At 44.3% G+C, this 21,714-nt stretch overlaps 1 protein-coding gene across 1 annotated transcript in view; it reads left to right on the top strand.

The window, feature by feature from the left end:
* SYN3 (synapsin III) overlaps window positions 1-21,714 on the top strand; it is a 310,184-nt gene that overhangs the window by 279,326 nt on the left and 9,144 nt on the right. The window contains exons 8-11 of the mRNA XM_019544808.1: window positions 231-373; window positions 6,574-6,648; window positions 9,197-9,299; window positions 17,381-17,515. Coding sequence (XP_019400353.1) covers window positions 231-373; window positions 6,574-6,648; window positions 9,197-9,299; window positions 17,381-17,515 — 456 coding nt within the window. The remainder of the gene's footprint in view (window positions 1-230; window positions 374-6,573; window positions 6,649-9,196; window positions 9,300-17,380; window positions 17,516-21,714) is intronic.

Below are 21,714 nucleotides of genomic sequence, written 5' to 3'. Positions count from 1 at the left end.
ATAACAGATACCTTGGGGCTTGCACGTGTGGGGGAGAGGCATGTCAACTGGCTATGTGAAAGGTTTGTGGGAAGGACACCTAGACACCTCAGTCCATACTTCAGCCTCCCTCTCCCTAATTTTGAATTGCCATTGTGCTCTACTGTCCATGCACTGAGATAACACTTCCTCACACATATTCCTGTTCCCTTTGTGCTCATCGCTCTTTGGCTGGACTCTGACAATGGAAGGTAAAAGTTGAGAACCAGTATGACTTCCAGGACATGGCCAGCGTTGTAGCCATGGCAAAAACCTACGCCACTACCGAGCCGTTCATCGATTCCAAGTACGACATCCGTATCCAGAAAATTGGCAACAATTACAAGGCTTACATGTGAGTGTGTGGTCTCTGCAGCTGGGCTGGGGAAAGAGGGAGACATTTTTACAAGTGATTTTGTTAATATCTGTCTTGGTCAGGAATAGGAGACTGATTTAAATTCCTTGAAGAACAGGCCTGGCATGCTCTCTCCTCTTCTGCATTCTGATCCCTTTGCCCACAGAGCAGCTTTTGCTAACTCGCTACCCGTGCCTTGTTCCCTGAGTGTAAATCTTCTTCTACCCGTCTTTGATCTCTGCTTTGGGCACTGGCCAGAAGATAAGTTTTACTCCACTATTTATCATTTTGGAGTCTCACTTTCTAAAAGGTCTCACTTCTCCTGATCACTTTGACAAATCCTCCATCTTTCAGCTCCCTCTAGTGGCAACAGTAACCACAGTCTTCCAATGGCAAGTGAAGCATTAAATACAAAGGTGAGGCCAAGTGCTTTGCATAAGCCATGTGCCACCCAAAGAGTCTTCAGCTCTAATCCCCTTGGAAATTATTCATGGCACTGAAGCTAAGTAACAGCTACCATGTTAAGAATAGGCACAGAAGTGGTATGTTGTTACATTATTGTCCTTTATTTGCATGGCCATATTACTTAAAAACCTTGAAGATAAGAACCCAGCAGTACTAGGTGCTATAAAAGCACAGATCAAAAGTCAGTCCCTGCCTGAAAGAATGTACAGTCTGAAGCAAGAGATCACAGGTGGCTACACACAGATAGAAGGGGGAGGGTTACATGGAAACAATGAGACCAGCATTGGTTAGCATGACAGGCAGTAGTCTCAATGTGCCAGCTGCTTAACCAGTGCCAAGCTTTTGTAAGCATCACAGAAAGGAGTGTTTGTATGAGGGATTTGAAGGAGAGGAAAGTGAGGTACTGTAGTTCATAGAAGTTTACAAGGGAGCATTTCCCTGTAGAATGGTCAGCACAAGAGAAGGCATCCAAGTGACTGAAAATTGAACAAGGGGACAATGAAGGCTGGCATCATTGACTCTCACCTCTGATGGGCCGTTTTCTCAAGTTAAAGTAGTTAGTACAGGCATGCAACATAAATGGTGAGTGGAGACTACAGAGGTTGCTTGGATCAATGCTGAACATTACCTGCTGGGCATGTAACCTCCCTAGCCACAACTCTGGATTGAAGTTCTACACCGTTTTTGGCCTCCATCCTCTCTTAAGAACATGCATTTAAGCTGCAGTTTCTTGTTTGGTTGTGACAAGTGACTGGGGTAAATAGCGATAGACAGCACAACACTGAAGTCAATAAGTATTGCTGACACATTTATTTATTGTTAACAGAAATTAAAAAGCACTTACCTTAAATTTCATAGCCTTTGACTTTAATTAAAAATGCAGTTGAGTAAGTAAATGAAACACCAACTGCTTGTAGATAGGAAAAGCCAAATAACCCAGCTGATCCATAAAAACTTGCCCTGGTCAGTAACGGTAAGTACTGGTGTGCCTGTATGGTCTTATTGAAACAATGCCACAAATTGCTTAGAAACAGCCATATTGCTAGTTGTGGATCAGTAATGCATGGAATCATATATTTTGCAACTAGAACTTCTCGAAATTCCTGGCCAGACTCCTAACAGAGATGCCTTTAAATAAACCAAAGATCTAGGCAAATTCTTTGTGGTTAGGGTTTTATGGCACATATCATTGCTTTGACCCAAGCCAATAGGAGAAAATCAATTTTTAATCTGACTCGTGTCTATAATGATATAATTGCCTAGTTTTTCTAGCACTGATGTCTTGGGCAATGCCTGACTCAAATGATTAAAAAACGAGAAATGTTAAAATGTCTTTTAAAATTGCCTAATCCCAGGGTTTGAATTACGGGGGACTTGGGGGTGGGGGGAGGCTGAGCCCCCAACATAAGAGATGAGAGCCCACCTTCGAGATTTGAAAATCATAACCTGGGGGGGATCTCTTGTTTTATTAGGGCATCGTGATATTTTTTTTTACAGACTGCGCCAAGACTCAAAGTGTCATTTGAACCCTGCCTGATCCTGCCAGTTTGCCTAATCCTGGCTGCACAAATCATTCTCAGCCTCAAAAGCCTAGTGATTACATCTTACTGATCTTACCCACAGTTACCATACACTCATCCAGATAGGGAACAGAAACAATACTGCGTGACTAAGGCAAATATTCACACTAATAGCTAATCCCACATGGGAGTACCATTTGCAAGGAATTATTGGTAAATGAAATCTGAAACATATGCCAAGCAGTTATAAATAAATTCATGAAAATCGAAGGGTGTAAGGGAAGAGAGAAAATGGCCACACTCACTGAAAATGTTGTTTGCCACAAAAGAGTTCACATGAATTCATGGAGCCAGTACTGGAGATGTGTTTGGGAGAACCAATCTGACTTACTTTTCATATGAACTGAAAAGTATCTGGCAATGGAATTTATCCCAGCATCAGACAGAAAACAGATCTAACTGTGGGTTAAACAAGCCCATGTTATGTCAAATGGGAATGCTGAGAGCTCACAGTCACTGGAAATGTGGGCCCTTGAAGGCATGTCAAGTAAGGTATCCAAAATTGCTAGACATTCTGGAAAGCTGTGGCTTTTAAATCAGAGAATTACAGTGTCTATTCTAATGTCAGTCAGAGAGACTGCTTATTTGATCAGATAGCTATGGAGTTTGTCCCAGCATTTTTATACTCCCTCCCACACACCCACATACACCCCCACACCCGTCCCCCACACACACTGCAAATTCCCTTCCTCCTAAGGGAGAACGATGTCCAAAATTCCCTCTAGAATGTGTTTACCAAGAATCCCACTCATTCCTCCCTACCCCAGATGTTGCAAATACTTCCTTTTACCCATGACCTAGGAATCAAGTAGAAATTCTCACTGACTTTGATGGAATGACTCCAGTTTTATGCTAACAGTCAACGCTTATTTAGCCCAGGCCTAAAGTAGCCCTGACAACAACAGGTAACTAGCCATACGTGAACAGAAAAGACTCAGCTAATACTTATTTATCCTGGGAAGTAACTGAAAAAATACCAGAAGTTATGTAACACCCTCATTTATAAGGGGCCAATGGGATGTTTGTCCTGTTTATTGATGCTTGCCATCTCTGAGGTTAGTGTTGGACTACCAGCAGCTTCTGAGAGCCTCACCCAGCAGAGGTGCTCTTTGTCACCTGCACTTAATAAAAGGATTGTGTTTTTTTAGCTTCACACCTGTTATTGTTGCTTTTTCCATCTTATGGTTAGATTACTACTGCATGCTATGCATGGGGCTACAACTTCTAACCATTCACAAATTGGAGCTAGCGTAGAAAAAAACGGCCCAATTAAGAGGTGATTTCATGCACCGCATAGTTTCATAGTTTCATAGTGCTTAGGGTTGGAAGGGACCTAAACAGATCATCAGGTCCGACCCCCTGCCCCGGGCAGGAATGGGTGCTGCGGTCATATCACCCCAGCCAAATTAGTTGATTTGCAAATATTGTTTTAAAGTGTTTGCATTTGACCTACAAGGCCCCCAAAAGTCTTGGTTCCTTGTACTCAAGAGGCCACCTCTATACTTGTGTTACCCTTTGCAATTAAGATCCGTGAAGACACCCAAATTATGAGCTCCTGGTGTAAACAGGAGAGGACTAGTGGCAGGGTCTGCTCATTCAGGGGGCCTTGGCTCTTAAACACACTTTCCACCTTGGTTTGTGAAAGGCTTCACTGGGGTCCACGCTGCAAGATTCAGCTGCTTCCCCATACTGGGAAGGGAATGAGTTTGATGGAGGCTGTCATATAAAATACAGGCAACCCCTGCTTAATGCTGTTTCGCTATAATGCTCATTTTAAATTGATACCTGATTCCACTTAGCACTCAGCAAGTTTCATTTTAACACTCGCGGTCACCCTCTTGGGTCATTAAAAACACTTGCAAGTCACCATCTTGGGTCATCAAAAACTTTTGGTTTCGCTTAACGCTCATTTCACTTAATGCTTGTTTTTTCAGGAACCAATTAAGAGTGTGAAACAAGGGTTGCCTGTATGTGAATGGTTAGGATGGATTTTGAGGAAGTCTCCTACTGAGATGGTCAGGATGTATTTTATATTTGACTGGAATGTTTGCTTTGTTACATGTAAAGCACCTAGACCATCAGGATAGCACAAGCAGTCAAAATAGGTAAACCAGTCACTGGAGCAAAATTGTCATCTTCGGAGCTCCCCCAAATGGAATTTCCTTATAAGCCACTATGGTTTCTTATAGGCTAGGTCTGTTTAAATTCCATATTGCAAGGATGCCAGTAGCCCAGCATCTTGATAAATATTGATGGGGATAAGACCAAAGGGAGTGATAACCAATAGTAGGGCATATAATGATAATATCTACCACTTATACAGAGTGTTCCTCCAAGACACTTCATAACCCATGTGCAGAAATCAGTTTTCAGTACTAGGCTAGAAGGGAGGCCAAATGACACATTCTGAAGAAATTTTAGGTAGGCAAAATATAATGCCCCTGTCTTGAATTTAGCTGGTACATAAGTGTTAACATTTCAGTGTCATGTGATCTGTGATGATGAAAGGTAATTGGAGCCTCTTTTCTCCATCCAGTTGTAAAGGTGATGCAACTGGCAGCATGGTGAAACACTGGGTCTTTACTGGTTCAGAGAAAAGAACACTGCACACTGAATTGTTATACCCACTTTCTCCAATATAAGGATCTCAAGTACACCATAGAGAAACCAACGTTGATGGAGGTATCTTATCATGGGCAGATCTAGAATTTTGAAAAGGGGTATGCAGATGGTGAGGTGCATCACCATATATAAAACAATATATATTTTCCCTCGAAATAAACTAGAAGCTTTACTAATATGCTAGGGGACTGATGTTCTATTATTCAGTTTAAGAGAAGCAAAAACAAATATAACTTCATTTGGAATGAATTAAAAACAATCTGTAGGGCTGTGAAATAGGAGCTTCATTAGCAGGAGCAGCTTACAGACAGCAGAACTGCAGACAAGAAGATAGCTTGATTGGTGAAATATCAAGACCATTACAAAGGAAAAGGTTTTTAAGAGACTAAAGAATTTTGAAGGGAGCAAGTAGTTATAATAAGCCATGAAGTCAAGTGACTTCCTCAGCACTGCCTAGCTAGAAATGCTGCTGTCATTGCCAGGCAGTTGGGTTTAAATTTTGGGTGGACTTGGAATCAAAGGGGGATGCAGGTGCCCCAGCACACAGTCACCTCTCCTCCTCTTATGTCATAGCATATGAACTTGGCCCAGCTTGCAAGATCTCACAGATTTGCAGCACAAAGTGGTACGACTGAATGCTCTATAACGGGGGCGGGCAAAATGCAGCCCGCAGGCCAGGTGTGTCCCGCCAGGCCATTCTATCCAGTCCATGGGGCCCCTAAAAAATTTAGACAATTAATATTTATCTGCCCCTGGCTGCCTGTCATGTGGCCCTCAATGGCTTGCCAAAACTCAGTAAGCAGCCCTCCACCCGAAAAAATTGCCCATCCCTGCTCTATAAGGTCCGCCCTCTACTTAAGTGCAACGAAATGAATTAACTGGGTACTTGACAGACAAGGGTGAAGACAAGCAGTAATATCTTCTGTTGATATTAAGGGCAAATTACAACAAAACAATCACTTAAACCATTTTACAGTTCTAAAAAGCTTTTAGAGAGAAGCTGGTGAGTAGATTCCAGAGCAGGTAAAAAAAGGTGCGCACGGACAGTCTCTCCAGGTCTGGCCACAATTGAAACCAACCTAAAGAAACTTAGTATTTCATATGTGGCTTTTATGCAGCTTTTCAATCATATCTTGGCACAGAGAGTTAAACCTCCAGTGGGTATTGTACAGTATAGAGCACATGGTTAATCATTCCAGAGGCCTTTTTACACACACTTTTTACACACACTTCTGCTTCCCATGCCCTGATGAGTGAAAAAGGAGAGATTTGATAATGGAGGGCCATTACAGATTTCCTCTCCTGCTGCAGACTCAAGATGCTTCAAACTTTTCAGTTTCTAGCTCTCAGTTTGAGTCTGTCATTTTCCAGGCCCCCAGAATTTTCAGGGAGCATTGTGTCTAGGATTTCAAAAGGAAAGTCCTTGTGAAGGCCCCCACCCAATTTCCTAGAAGTGAGGCAGAGAGTCAGGATTGAAAACTACAACTCCCACAGAGTTAGATTTTCACCCTGTGATTGGCTTATTGTTCCCAGGAGAACGTCCATCTCTGGAAACTGGAAGGCAAACACGGGGTCGGCCATGCTGGAACAGATCGCTATGACAGAGAGGTAAGGAAGAGGAGGAAGGAGTTCAAAAGAGGAAGAGCAAAACTGATCCTCAACTTGATATTGAAGGTGAATCTTTGGGCCAGTGATTGGGCTGTGGCATCTGAATACTTCTGGGCCCTGCTTAAGAAGGAAAGTCATTACAAAATGGCTGAAGCTGAATGGTGTGGGAGGTAGAATTTGTTCTGTGCAGCAAAAGGGCTCAGCTTTACTGCTAGCAGGTTTAGCTGTATTTAGCGGGTGAATTTGTTGTCCATGTAAGACCCCAGTTTAGCAGTCCATCCCTATTCAGACCATTCAGCAAATGCTTAAATCCTATTCAAGTCAACGAGGCACAAGCACACACTTAAAATTTAGATTATGCTTAAGTGCTTTGCTCAATAGGGATGAACTTAAAGACTTGTTTTAAAACTTTGCCGAACTAGAGTGTACCTGATGAGTTGATACTTGTAGCTACAGCAGGCCATAATGATGGCAAATCCTGCACAAATGTAACTCTTTTACACGTCTACCAGAGTGTTCACTTCTAACCTGCTGTTCCTGTCCTGGCTACTACCTAGCTGTTTCGCTGCATCCCTGTGCTCAAGCTGGCCCAGCTGAAAATCTTGCCTTTATGGAGGGAGGCGAGTTGTTATGGACAAATAGCCTACAATGACTTCCAGGAGGCTACTTACCTGTTTTCATTTGTGCCCTAGCCTGGATTGAGACACCAGGCACCTTGCAGTCTTCCTCAGTAATGCCCATGGCTCCCAGGAGAGCACTGTATGATTTGTGACCAGCATCCACGTGCAGCTGCTGATGAGTGGGCTTCACCAAGCTTACCACATGTCCATGAGTAACCTGCTTGATTCACAGGGTTTATCCACAGTGTAAATAATGCATTCCTGGTACCACCTCCTCATCGAGTCAAGTGTGGGAAAGAACTGACTTGCCAGAGGGACTATATCCTTATAGTACAAGCTGTGTAACTTTCTGAGTAATAGGGGCTGATGTAACCTTACATCTGAGCAGCCCAGTTGCAAGGGTTTGGGCAGCTATATTTTGCTTCCTTACCGGGACAAGGAGCAGCCAAGAAGCTTCCCTTACTTGTATAAGTCGTTTTCATTCCTCCCCCATTTGCAGCCTTGTGTTCCTGTCAGTTGATTGTTAGACCACGAGGACCAAGCTGCTCTGCCTGCCTTCAAGTGCAAAGTCTAACTGGCCAGAACTCTCACCCCCATTAGTCTGCAAGTGCGGCTCTGAGATCTTCAGTATTCTCCTGTTTCAGCTGCCCCCATGCAGCAGCCCTGCTCAAAGATCTTCTGCTTTCAGATTTTTTTTTTAATTGAAATAGTCAGGACAGCAGCACAGCTGCACAGCAAGAAAAACCAACCAGGCTCAGTCCCTCTTTTTTTCCCATGGAGGGACAGCTGTGTGGTCCCCATTATAATACAGCTCTTGTCCCCCCCTCCCTTATCTTCCAGTGCAGGGACAGCTGAGAGCAGCACTGCATCATTCATGGCTTCTTGTTCATGCCAGCTCATATTCCAGTGCTGGGACAGCTGGGAGCAGGGACACCTATCATCACATAGTACATCCTGCTCTCCCTCTCACATAGCACTGTACCTTCAACATGAGGGACATACCTAGAAAGTAGTAATATCTCAGACATATAGAGGTGATTGGGAACAATTCATTAGGGCTTGCAATGTGATGATATGGAGCATACAAATAAGCAATGTAATGCCTTATGGCTAGGTACAGACATTCAAAAAGCCCAAGACAGAATTAATCTAAGTTATGAGGTTTCCTGTTAATGGCGTAGTTTAGATCAGTAGTAAACAGACCACACGTTCATCACTGAGGGTGGGGAGGGCCGGGGGGAGCAAATCTTAGACCAGGTTCTGCATTTTTAAACCAGTCTATATGTGCTGAACTTCTCTTCTGGGTATGGACCAGTTTTGTTTGCCATACTTCTATTCTGTTACAGGTATCAACCAGTTTCCGACTACTTATACCTGTAAACGTGTAATGTCTGTACCTGGCCTATGTGTCTGTGTATGCAAAGGCATCAGGTCACAAAACATGGAGGCTTTTCCTTATCAAGTTCTCTTGTAGCTTCTCATGTTCTGGGTATCTCAGCATCAGAAGGCTGCCAACATAGTGGAGGAAATTTGGGGAAGAACAAGAAAAAAATACTTACGAGGGAGGATTAATTGAGATAAATACTTGTAGCTGGGCTAACTGGCAATTAAATGGGGAAGATTTGACACATGTAAATGCCAAGAGAATGTTTGGAGGGCATATAAGAAGGAGGAGTGAAATGGTATGGAATGAAGGAGAATGGGAGGTCTCATTGTGCTAGCCCTCCTGTTTGCACTATCCATCACTTATATAGAAGGGGAAGGGGTGTAGCCCAGGGAGATAGTTATGTTCCCAAGTTTCTATACATAGAGGCAGAAAGTCATATGTCCCTGTATTTGGTGGGAAGGTTTGGCTGTCTACTAAGAGAACTTGCTTATTCTGATCTTTAAGCAGCCAGATAAGCCATGTGTCTATGTCCTTTCTGCAGGTATAGACTCTGGGCAGATGCCTGTGCAGAGATGTTTGGAGGTCTTGATATTTGTGCTGTCAAAGCCGTCCACAGCAAGGATGGGAAAGACTATATCATTGAGGTGAGACCATGTTCCTTTCGACCAATATGTTTCGAGATCTGTACACCCCCATATTCACCAGGTTTAGCATGTGCACGGACATGCTCACACATGCACATATACTCTGTCCACATATATACTCTTTCCCTAGATGCCTGGATATTTTCTCCAATTAATATGCCCATGTATAAATTCTGAATCACAGTCAAGCAGCCTAATGCATTCAGCTGGACTCCTTGGTTAAGATAAAGATTGGGAGTCAGGCTCAGAGATCAGGTTTAGGAGTCAGTTTGAGCAGGGGACATACTATGCAGAAACTAATGATTAACCAAAGCAATAAAAAAGAGGTCCTTAAGCACTGGGAATAAGCCTCACTGTCTTACTCAGGGCATGGATATCTCAGAGTTTTTAAGAAAGCAGATAAAGGAGACAAATCCCTGACACAGCTTGTGGGTGTCATGTCCAGGATCACATTAGCAAGAGAAACTGTGGCTGGGAACACAAAGGTTCCACATGAGCCTTACCACTCCAGTGGGGCTCAACTTGGGAGTGGGTTGAGTAGCAAGATCAGGTCATCAGGACAGGGTGGAAAAAGAAAAGCTGGCAGGGAGATCAAAGCAGAAACTTAAGATCCTCTTTGGGGCCAAGAAAATCTGGCAATTGAACAAGTGTCCTCTGTCATTATGCAATGTTATTGGAAGAGAGGCTCCGTATCTGACCTACTGTAAACTGCAGCAGCACAGCCCAGGAAGAGGAAGAAGAGCAAAAGCCAACCTAGAGATCCCTTCATGGGCACTGCTGACGCATTGGAAAGCTATGTGTGGGAGAGCAGTCCCACCCGCTGAGGTTTGGGAAACTGATGAGAACACATGAGCCTTGTAGTGACTGCACATTCCAGGATTATGCATTTAATCTCTGGGGACCAGTGACCTGTCAAAAGGCATGCGATGCAAGTGCACTGCCAGCAATGAAGACATTTGTTAGCCTGTTCCAAATTATGACAGTGGAACAACTGTCACTTCTGCCCCTATGTGGAAGTCATCAGCAACTTTTTAAAAGTTCAGCTACTTTAAAAACACTCACTGCACTGATCCTACAATGGCCTATGTGTGTGTGTGCGTGTGCAGGCCTGCCTGTGTGAAAGGGTTAACCAAGAAAGTTTACTCACCTGCATTTCTGTGTGTTTGCCTGTGTGTGCATGTGTTTGTATGTAAGAAGTGGAGTTCTGTACCCCTGGCTCTATGTATAAACGTGTACACATCACATCTGCCTCTAAATGAAGGAATGGGAGAGTACACATTTTGTTCAGTGTATGCCTCTGGGGTAGGGAATGGCTTCTCATCTCAGTCTCTGTGTATGCATGTCACTGTGCAAAGAGTACAAATCTGCCCTTACAATATTCACTTCGTTGCACACAATGAAAGAAATCGACCCTGGAAAAATAGAGAGAGCAAGAGCTTCATCAGGTACAAATTAAAGAGCCACGTTATCTTTGAATGAGAAAAACAGATTGCACCAACTGAGGACTTAGCCCAGAGGACCTGCCATGCCAAGAGTTTAGCCCCAGACAAACTGACCATAAAGGAAGCTAAATAGAGCAGAGTAAAACAGTGGCTCTCAACCTTTTTTGTACCAGGACCCATTTGTAAGCACTGATAGCCAGTCCTGACCCCAGGGAGACATGGGGGGCATGTGCCCTTCCCCCCAGATTTGTGTGCTGCAGCCATGCTGGACCAGCGCAGGCAGAAACTATCTCTGTGGCCCAGTGAGTGGGAGCTGGTGCAGAAGGGCAGAGCAGGGTAGCAAGACTCGCTGCTCTCAAGACCCCCACACCAGCTGCATCACCAGCAGTGCGAGGAGAATGGTTGGGGGGGAACATACTGCCCTCACCTCCTCTCAACACCAACCACGCCTGTCAGGCTGTGGCTCTATCACACCGCCATGGTCCAGCTGCTGCTGCCACTCACCTCAAGCCACCCACACTGCCCACCACCCCATTTCCTCTCCACAGTAGAGCCATGGCCTAAAGGGACCACCAGTGGCATCCAGGCCATGGTGGCAGGGTAGAGCCATGGCCTGAGGGGAGCTGCTGGCACTGGGAAGAGGTAAGGGCAGCATGCCCCCTCCTCCCCTGTCCATTATTCTTCATGCTGCTGGCAGTACGGCTGGCATGGGGTCCCTGGCAGCAGCAACAAGTCTTGCTGCCCAGCTCTGCCCTACAGCTCCTGCCCCTGGGCCATGGAGGTGGCTCCTGCCCCTGTTGGTCCAGCCAGACTGCAGCCCCGTGCCCGCTGTGGGTGCACTAACTGAGGGGGCATGTTCCCCCCCATGCCTCCCCAATGTGTTGCCTGTGCCCCTCTGGCTCCCCCATCTGGGGAACTGCTCACATGCATGTGGCATCCCTTGCCTGATCGCTCTCCTCCCACTGCCCCCAGCCCCAAGCAGCCCCTTGCAGGCTGGAACCCTGTCAGCCTGCAAGGGGAAATCCACAGATTCCTACATTTTTCTTCTTTAAAGGAGAATATCTGTGATTTTCCACATTTTTCCATGACTACTCACAACCCTTTCATATATTCTTGCAACCCAGTTTTGGGTCACAACCCACGGGTTGAGAAACGCTGGAGTAAAATAAAGCAAAACAGGCACAATTTCTGCTTCATGCTGGTTCTGAAGGAGCTGGAAAAGAATTCCTATCTCTTGCTTCAGTTCCTGGAGCATTTTTCTTGACCAGAAATGAATGTGTTTCTTACAAATAGCTGAGATTTACTGTATGAAAGAGAGAATTTTTCTGTGTTGTATTGTAAGAAATTGTTGCAATGTTCACTGAATAAATAGTGAATTTGCACAACGTGGCCAAGCTAAAGAATGACTTTTCCTAATGAAAAACTTCTGTCAGAAAAGCTTACCAAGTGATAGATGGGCATTTCTGTGGTTTGAGATTTATCAGAATTGCTTGTGGCAAATAGAGAATCAAATCAGGAGACATTAAATGATGACCCCAGGGAAGGAAAAGTGCATGTTCTGTGAACTTGATGTAGTTACTATAAATTTACCTTCAGCTTGATCGCCATGCCCTTTTCTATTAGCTGATCTCACCATCTTTATTTCCCACATTGCACCACTAATTTTAAAGATGAAATTCAGACCTAGAGTGCCTTCCGCTGATTTCGTTCACAGGTGGGAGCTCCGAATTTGACTGAGCTCCCTGGCCTTGTTTTTTCCCTGCTCTGATGGTCTTTGTCACATGGCTAGAATTTCAGAACCCACAACTGAGGCCAGGTTTTCAGAAGAGTTCAGCTTCTAGTTAGGTACCTAAATGAATGGCTGGGGTTTCAAAAGGACTCCGCATACTAGGTACGTGTTGGACGGTGAGCAATGGAGACTCAAATTTCTGTAATCTAAAAAAACCCAGTAATGCCTGGTTAATTACAGAATGAAGCATGACTAAAACAACTCATGGAACTAAAGCATAATCAATACTGGATTCACTCTGTATTTCTCTTCTCCTCTTTTTGGCCATGTACCCAGCTGTGCTCTGTCTATTGCAAGAGCAAAGCTTTCTGTCCCCAGCCACGCTTACCGCCAAGGTCTTGCCACTTGAACGAAGGTCTGTCCATGCTTTCACCATTTTCCTATCAGCACCTTTGATATGTCTAATCATCTGTTTCCTTCCTTCCCTCAAATCACCCAGCACCCAACTTTCATCCATGGGAACACAGAATAACAAATCCAGCCTGCAGGTCTCTGTGTAAGATAGAAGGGGGAGGAGGAGTTTTCCAGGATCTCTTCTCTGCCTTGCCGCCTTCCGTTCCCTCTGTGATACCTTATCAAGCAACAGCAGCTGTGTCAGGAGACAGCTGCTGACCTTGGACAACTACAAAGGCAGGGTCTGTATGTGCCGACATCTTCTCCCTTCACTTGGCTGTTCTTTGGTCTGCTTCTCAGGAAGAGATGAGAGGAATCTGTTTGCATTGCAACTCTTCCTACTTTTCATTTTATGTCACCCATGCAGGGCCAGGTTCTGATCCTGCCAATTGCAGAAACGTGAAGTAAGCACAGTAACTGAAAACATCATGTAATCCACAGAAATTACCTTCCTAATCGGCCTGTTCCTCACCCTGCCTTCTCCAGTGCTAGTCCAGTGCAGTGTTTGTCCTCTTTCAGTGCTACAGAAATAAGTTGAGTCAGAAATCACTAATAATTAGATGCCAAATGAAACTCCCCTGGCTTAGGTAGGCTTGCTACAGGATTAATTTAGCCTCTGATGGCTTTGTTTCTAATATTCTCCCTTTATACTTCAACTGCTATACCAATTCCTGCTACAATGGCTGCGGGAAGCAATTCCCAACATTTGAGCATAAGAAAATATTGTTTTCAATACACAAGTATCACAACAGCTACTATACTACAAGCTAGGCAGCTGTCAAGTTACTTTATTGCATGATAGCTTGCTAAGGAGAATAATAGCACCATCTAGTGGTCATAAATCTACCCATATGTAGTTAGATTGAGGGAGTAAGTAGAATTAACACTTAAGGGGCTTTCCTTTCCCCTTACATGCTGGTTCTAGCATTGCCAAGTGAAGTGGGAACACCTGCCAGAGGAACCAACAGAGCTACCTGCTAGTGGCTGCGTCTACACAAGACACTGACTGTGCAGTAGCTCGTTACTACTGTGCACTAGCATCACATGGCACAAAGCATGACGCGATGCTACTGCAGAATAGTAACAAGCTACTGTGCAGTTAGCATCACCATAAGTCCATTCAGGGATGCTACTGTGCAGTAATGCCAGTCACTGCACAGTCATTTAGTACTTGTGCATGCAAGTACTAAATGATGGCAAGAGTTAGTGTCTTGTGTAGACACGGCCAGTGAGAATCCCTAATTCAATTTCAATTTATTATTATTAAGAATTCTAGCTAAATGCCATGCTCCTGAAGACAACATAACACACATACAACCATAATATGAACATGAGCCTTCAATGTGATTCTGCGGCTAGTAAAGCAAGCAAAACGCTGGCTTGCATCCACAGATGCTTCTCAAGCAGATCTCAGGACATCATTCTCCCATTGTACTTGGCCTTGGTGAGGCTGCAGCTGGGGTACTGTGTCCAGTTTTGGGCTTCACAATTCAAAAAGGATGTGGAGAAGCTTGAGAAAGTCCAGAGAAGAACCATACGCATGATCAGAGGTCAGGAAAACAGACCTTACAACAACGGGCTGAGAGCCATGGGACTCTTTAGCCTGGAAAAGCACAGGCTCAGGGGTGATCTGGTGGCCACCTATAGGTTTATATGGGGTGTTCACCAGGATTTGGGGGAATGTTTGTTCACCAGAGCGCCCCAAGGGATGACAAGGTTGAACAGTTATAAACTACTGCAATACCGTTTCAGGCTGGACATAAGGAAGAATTTCTTCACTGTCCGAGCCCCCAAGGTCTCAAACAGCCAGCCATCGAAGGTGGTTCAAGCACCTACATTGAATGCCTTCAAGAGAAATTTGGTTGCTTATCTTTCTGGGATCCTATGATCCCTGCTGACTTCCTGCCCCTGGGGCAGGGGGCTGGAGTTGATGATCTTCCAAGGTCCCTTCCAGCCCTAACGTCTACAAAATCTATGAATGAATAAGTTTAAACAAAGTAACCAAATTCCAAATATGATACTAAAAACAGAGCCCACCAACATAAAAACATTATTAATATCAGTACAGTAGTAAATCAAGACATGAATCTATAATATTGTTCTACATGGATCCACAATTGGGACAATAAAATCAAATCTAATGTTTAAATGTGTCACTCGTATCAGTAACAAAGGATATTTAACTCTAATTGCCTCAGCCTTGAAGCAAAAATTGCAAGCCGGCTTACTACATTTGGATCTATTTGCTGTAGAAGCCAGATTAATTTCTTTCTGTTTGATAAATATCTTGATTTCTGCAAGTACAGTAATAAATAGGTTCTCCTTATGTCATTATATAAAGAACAGTCTAATACATAGTTGATAGTATCTTCCACAACTCCTAGACAGACTGAGCAATATCTTTTAGCCCTTGGAATGGAAAATCTACATCCAGCCAGAACAGCTGTGGGCATCTGTTTGGTCCTGAGTCTAGTCAAAAAGGATCACCATTTATTATTGAGATCCCAGTGTAAATACCTTTCTCCCCCACAATCTAATTTCCAAAGCCTATATAAAGGGGCTATGCAAGTAGCCCTAACCACTGCAAAATCATTCTCCCTGGCAATATCTCATATCTTCTGGAAAGCCTGAACCTTTTCTATGGGAAAGAAAGATCTTTCATTATCTTTGAAATAGTATCCCATCCCAGAAAGTGCAAAAGTGCAAGAAAGAAAAGCTAACCAGGATGATTGGAGAGTAGGGGGATTATTAATATCTTCTACATAGCATAATGTAAGCAGACGAGATGGCAAAAGGGGCAGGATTTTAAACCAAAATCCTGCCATTCTAATAATAATATTAATTAAAATAGAATCCATTCCCATGTCTAAGCTCAGAAAAAATGCAGGAGTTGAGGGAGGAAGAGCCAGAAGAGCCCTAAGAAACTTTTTCTAAGGTATGTCTACATCATTACTAGTGGCATAACCCCATATTTCAGTGCCAGGTAAGATCTGAGAGGTAACTTGGGCTTTATATGCTGATAAGAATCCCTAATGATAAGTGGATTGGATTCCAAATCCAATGTTCTACGGCTCTCCTGGCCACTGCTGCCACATCTGTATATCTACCAAACCCAGTTACCTCTAAGGAGATGGCTGTGGAACTGCAAGCCTTTAATGCTTTTATCTGACATGTCCTATTTAATTTCCTTACCTCTCCTATATAACTTTTAAGTCAAACATAGAGAAAGCAATGTAGTTTGATATGAATCTTCTCATTGGGTCCTAAAGCTATCCACAACTGTAACCAGAGCCCCATATGAGTTTAGGTGGAACACAAACTAAAATGATGTCAAACTGAGGGCATTGAAGAGTAATCTGTAAATGAAGTCATCCATATCACGTTAGATGGTCCCTCTATGAATGAATTCCATTAAGAGAATACCTTAAGGCTAACTATGGAAGACAAGCATGCCGGTGTTTCTGCTTCCCTCTGTGAGTGAACTCTTACTGTCTGCAGTATGGCTGTGGTGGTGGTTTGAATGTAAGTCAGTTCCATGTCAGACAAATGCCATTTTTAACACTGCTTTTCTGAGTTTCTAACATTCAGTTTTGCTTGCTATTTTTATCTATATAATATGTTGATGAGGTAATATGCACTCTACCATACTGAAGTTTTTTGTGTAGGGTTTGGTTAATGTTTGTAAAGCACTTGAAATATGACAGGCAACTTTTCCCTTTGATGTCTGAGGAGGTGGCATGTAGCAACAATTCTCACCCTTTTTAAATAAGTGGACCACTTCTTAAATAAGAGAACCTTTCAAGGGCCTCACTCCTCCCCAAACTTTTGCTTCCTCACACTCCCAGAGGCATTTATATAGGTTGTTTACATGACAGCAATATCAGACCACTGTAAAGGAGGCCAGACAAGAGTAAATTTACTGTCCTCGGATGGTTGCTGCTGTTTGGTGACATCCTGTCTTTTTTGCATCTGTGCTGTTTACTTCCTCTCCCTAGGTTTAGAGCTTTGCATTGATTACTACCAAATCTTTCCCGGTTTGCTCCAGTACCCTTTGCTTTAATCTCTGCAGGTTTCCTTGCAGTTTGTTTCCCATGTCCTGTGTGCCTGTAATGCATTGTGTTCATGCCAGAATAACACCCATCCTTGAAAAACATGAGGCAACCACTTAGGATGCAGAAAGAAACTATTGTGTGTGCAGTCGTTCAAAGAAGCTACCAGAAACCTTAAAAAAAAGCCTTTGTCTTAGGCATCAACTACTAGAAGGCCTTGCTTCATAACACCTGAGAAATGGTCCCATCAGGTGCCAGACAGCTACACTTCAGAATACAGGGAAATGACAGGAAAAGGCGGTTGGAGATGTGGAAGCACAAGGGAACTTGGAGTGAGATTGTGGATCTAGATTTTCCCCTGCCATAGGGAAGGCTCCTTATTAATTGTCCTTTTCTCTCTTCACATAGGTGATGGACAGCTCAATGCCCCTTATCGGGGAACATGTGGAGGAGGACAGGCAGCTCATAGCTGATCTAGTTGTCTCCAAAATGGCTCAGCTTCTTGTGACTGCAGGATCTATGCCCTCACCTCTAAGGCCTTGGGTAAGGACAGACAGAGCCTTTCAGGCAAGCTAATGTTTTCACATGCTCTCCTGGGTGTTGGGCCAATCAAATGCCTCAGGAGACTGAACACTACTTTACTGCTGGGAAGAGATGTCACGCCATGGCGTGTACAGGAAAGTCCTTTGTTACTGGTTCAGGGAGAGCTCTTCCAGAAATCTTTCATGATGTGTCCGTGAAAAATGTGTTCCTCCATGTTACCATGAAACTGTTGTCTTAGTCTAAAGCATTCATTGGTTTTATGTACCGATACACATAACTGCACCTTGTGACTTGGTGCAGACTTACCATGAGTACACATCTCTATAAAAAGAAGTATCATTAGAAACAAATACTGTCAACACTCTGCTGAGAAGTGGAGACAATGACGGGGGAAGTTGATGAGGGAGTGGAAGCAGAAGGGAACAGCAGGAACATCTGTGCAAGCAAAGGGGCAGTTATTGCTGTGGTGAGTTAGGCTGGGCAGCATGATAGCAGAAAATGATAATATGCTCAGTGAGGTGCTATGAGAGGTGACAGAACAGTGAACTAGGAAAGCAGAATCAATTTTATAGCATGGCATAAAATAAACTCAGTAAATCAGACCTGTTCCAGGCAAAGGCTGGATGGATTATATCCTCCTCCCTCTAGGGAAAGTGAAGTCTGATATTTTTTGCAGGGATTATAATGAAAACACAGAGAACAGGAAGATATTCTAAGATGATCACCAGCAACACATGATTCAGTCCCTTATAAAACCAAACCAAGTGGTCTTGTTCACTGTTGATGAAGCCCCTGAGGCTCCTTAGAGGCATCTTACGCCACTGGAGTCAGCATGGATGCTACTTAGGAAAACAATAAGTCTTTCAGAAGGCAAATGTACTGTTGAACAAAAAAGGAATGAGGAAAGTGAAAAAGTAAACTAACATGGCTAAATGGCAAGGTTTGAGAACATATTGCAGAAAAACAGGAATCCATCAAGATAAGGAAATATGACCCTAGTGAAGCCATTGAACAGAGGTATTAATTACAGCAGGCAATAAGTAATAAGGAATTGGAGCCAAGTTGAATTTTGAAAAGTGAATAACTAGAGGGGTTAGAACAAAACAAGAGATCCTTTACGAGAATCTGAAACAAAAAGCCAGTAAAGAAATGGTGTGTTTTCTGGATCATCAGGAATTGGATAGAACAAATACAGAAGATAAGGACACTTCTGAGAAACCGATTTCTTTGCACCAATCTCCCTGAGGACATCAGAGAGGTAGCTGGAGATGAAGTACTCCCAGAGACTTAAGTGACAGATGAGCTACTGATGCAAAGTGATATTTATAAAAAAGTGATAAGTCACAGAGCCAAATTCTTACGTCTAAGAGTTCTGATGGAGCTCAGAGTGGAGTGGCTAAATTACTAACAAAAACATGTAATTTCTTAGTAAGAACAGCTACTGTTTCAGGGATGGAGCATAGCAAATGTATGTAAACTAATGTTTAAAACAGGTTCTAAGGATGATCTAAGAATTTATAGACTGGTAAACTTGCATCTGCTCCTGATAAATTGTCTGAAACATCCATTACAAAGAGAATAACAAAAAGTTGGTAGATCATGATCCGATTGGGTCTGAAAGTCATAACTTCTTCAAACTTTTATCTTGCACCATTCCTAGAATTAGTTATTCCTTCTCTAGTATCTCACTGAGCATTCTTCCAGAAAGTAGCGAGTGACTAGCTACCCAGATCAAGGACAACAAGAATTCCTTTTTTTCCACCCCGTTCTCATTAAAAAACTAGGGGACTGTGGTGTCGACACCCACACAGTCAAATGAGTTGCCAACTGGCTGGAGGGCTGTACCCAGAGAGTGGTGGTGGATGGGCCATTTTCGACCTGGAGGGATGTGAAGAGTGGGGTCCCACAGGGCTCGGTCCTCGGGCCCACACTGTTCAACATCTTCATCAGCAACTTGAACAAGGGGATAAAAACCACCCTGTTCAAATTCACAGATGACACTAAGATGTGGGGAGAAGTAGGCACACTAGAAGGGAGGAATAGGCTGTAATCAGACCTGGACAGGTTACAGGGGTGGGCGGATAAGAACAGGATGGGTTTCAACACTGACAAGTGCAAGGTACTGCACTTGGGGAGGAAGAACCAGCAGCACACCTACAGGCTGGGGAACTCCCTTCTTGTCAGTGCAGAGTCAGAAAAAGATCTCACAGTCATTATTGATACCAAAATGAATATGGGCCGGCAGTGTGGGGATGCAGTCAGAAAGGCCAACTGCACCTTGTCATGCATCTACAGATGTATCTCAAGCAGGTCCAAGGAGGTGATACTCCCCGTCTATGCGGCACTAGTCAGGCCGCAGCTGGAGTACTGCGTCCAGTTCTGGGTGCCGCACTTCAAGAGGGATGTGGACAGCATGGAGAGGGTCCAGAGGAGGCCACTCACATGATCAGGAGTCAGCAGGGCAGGCCGTATGAGGAGAGGCTATGGGACCTGAACCTATTCAGATCCACAAGAAAAGGCTGAGAGGGGATCTAGTGGCCATTTACAAACTGGTCAGAGGGGACCAGCAGGCATTGGGGGAGTCCCTGTTCCCCCGAGCACTCCCAGGAGTGACAAGAAATAACGGTCACAAGCTGGCAGAGGGTAGATTCAGGCTAGACATCAGGAGGCGCTACTTCACTGTCAGGGCAGCTAGGATCTGGAAACCAACTTCCAAGAGAAGTGGTGCTGGCTCCTACCCTGGGGGTCTTTAAGAGGAGGCTGGATGAACACCTTGCTGGGGTCATTTGAACCCAGTACTCTTTCCTGCCATGGCAGGGGGTCGAACTTGATGATCTGCTCAGGTCCCTTCCAACCCTACCAGCTATGAAACTATAGTTATATCTATGTTCTGCCTTGGGTATTGTCCATGCTTCTAGGCTTTGCTGGTTGCCCCTCCACCTCCTCCCCTGTTTTCTGCTACATGTCAGGGTTTTTTTAAGCCTTCCCACAGGCATTGATGTGAAGGGAAGAGAGGGGAGCAGGAGGAAAGCCTGGGGGGACAGGTGCAGGAAGTGCTTACCTCCAGTGTGGGGAGAGGCCAACCCAGTGGAGAAGACAAGCTGATGAGGTTTTGCAGCATACGCTCCTTCTGTATTGGTGGAAGAAGCCCCCAGACTGGTAATTCTGGCCCCGGAGAGGAGCCACAGAAAATAGAGATGACCAGAGCTGGGAGCTTTGGCAGTGGTTGATCCCCTGTTAACCACTGCAGAGAAGGTCCTCAGGGAACCAGAAGAGCACCAGCTGCATTTAAGGAAACCCATGCTAGGGACTGGAGTGGGACTGCTGGGCCCATGAAGCAGGGGCTGGAGAAGGAGGTGAGTGTGAAAGAGTGAAAACAGCCAACACCCGGAGTGAACAGGGAAGGTTAGTACTCAATCTGCATTCACCTCCTGACAAGTAACAAGAAACATCAAAGTGTGGCAAGTGACAGATGGGTATTACAGGTTGGTATTTGCAGAACCTTCCAGTTCTCCCCACGGCTCATCTCAACAAAGTGCCAGGCCATCGGGGAGCATGGCCATATAGCACCTGTACTTGACATTTGGGTGTTGGATACAACCAAGGCTAGGGACTTTGACTGGGAGGATGCCTGGCTAGAGGATCTTACCCCTCCACTCAGTGTCAGACCGGTTTGCCTTATTTGGGATCAGGAAGTAATTTTACCCCGTAGTCAGGTTGATGTGGATGGGGGTGGGGGCAAGAAGGGGGTGATGCCTTCCTCTGTAGCAGGGCATGTGGCCCTCTATCTGGGATCTCATGAGCATATATAGAAAACATTTCATAGAAGCAGGACATTACCTGTTGGGGATCTCCTGCTTTACATGTAGTAGGTTAGGGTGTTAGGCCTGTGTTGTTTCAGGGTTGATGTGTTATGTAGAGTTTATATTATTGTCTCTATGGGAGAGTTTGAATAGGAATGATCCTGCCTCAGGCAGGGGGTTGGACTAGATCTCTGCAGGTCCCTTCCCGCCCCACTTCACTATGATTCTCTATGATTCTACGATCGGTAACAGAGTCCTTGTTTTCTGTCTGTAAGCTAATTTATGATCTATAGCAAAAGTGTACCTTTTACCCCAAGACTACTAAGTTTCTTTAGTACCCATCCTGTTTTCATCTGCCCACCCCTGTAATGTGTCTAGGTCTGATTGCAGCCTATT

This window comes from Crocodylus porosus, unplaced genomic scaffold (genome assembly GCF_001723895.1).
Source record: "Crocodylus porosus isolate Cpor-Errol unplaced genomic scaffold, CroPor_comp1, whole genome shotgun sequence".
Taxonomy (NCBI): domain Eukaryota; kingdom Metazoa; phylum Chordata; order Crocodylia; family Crocodylidae; genus Crocodylus; species Crocodylus porosus.
The sequence above is the reverse complement of the archived record's forward strand: the minus strand, read 5'-3'. Positions and strand labels throughout refer to the sequence as shown.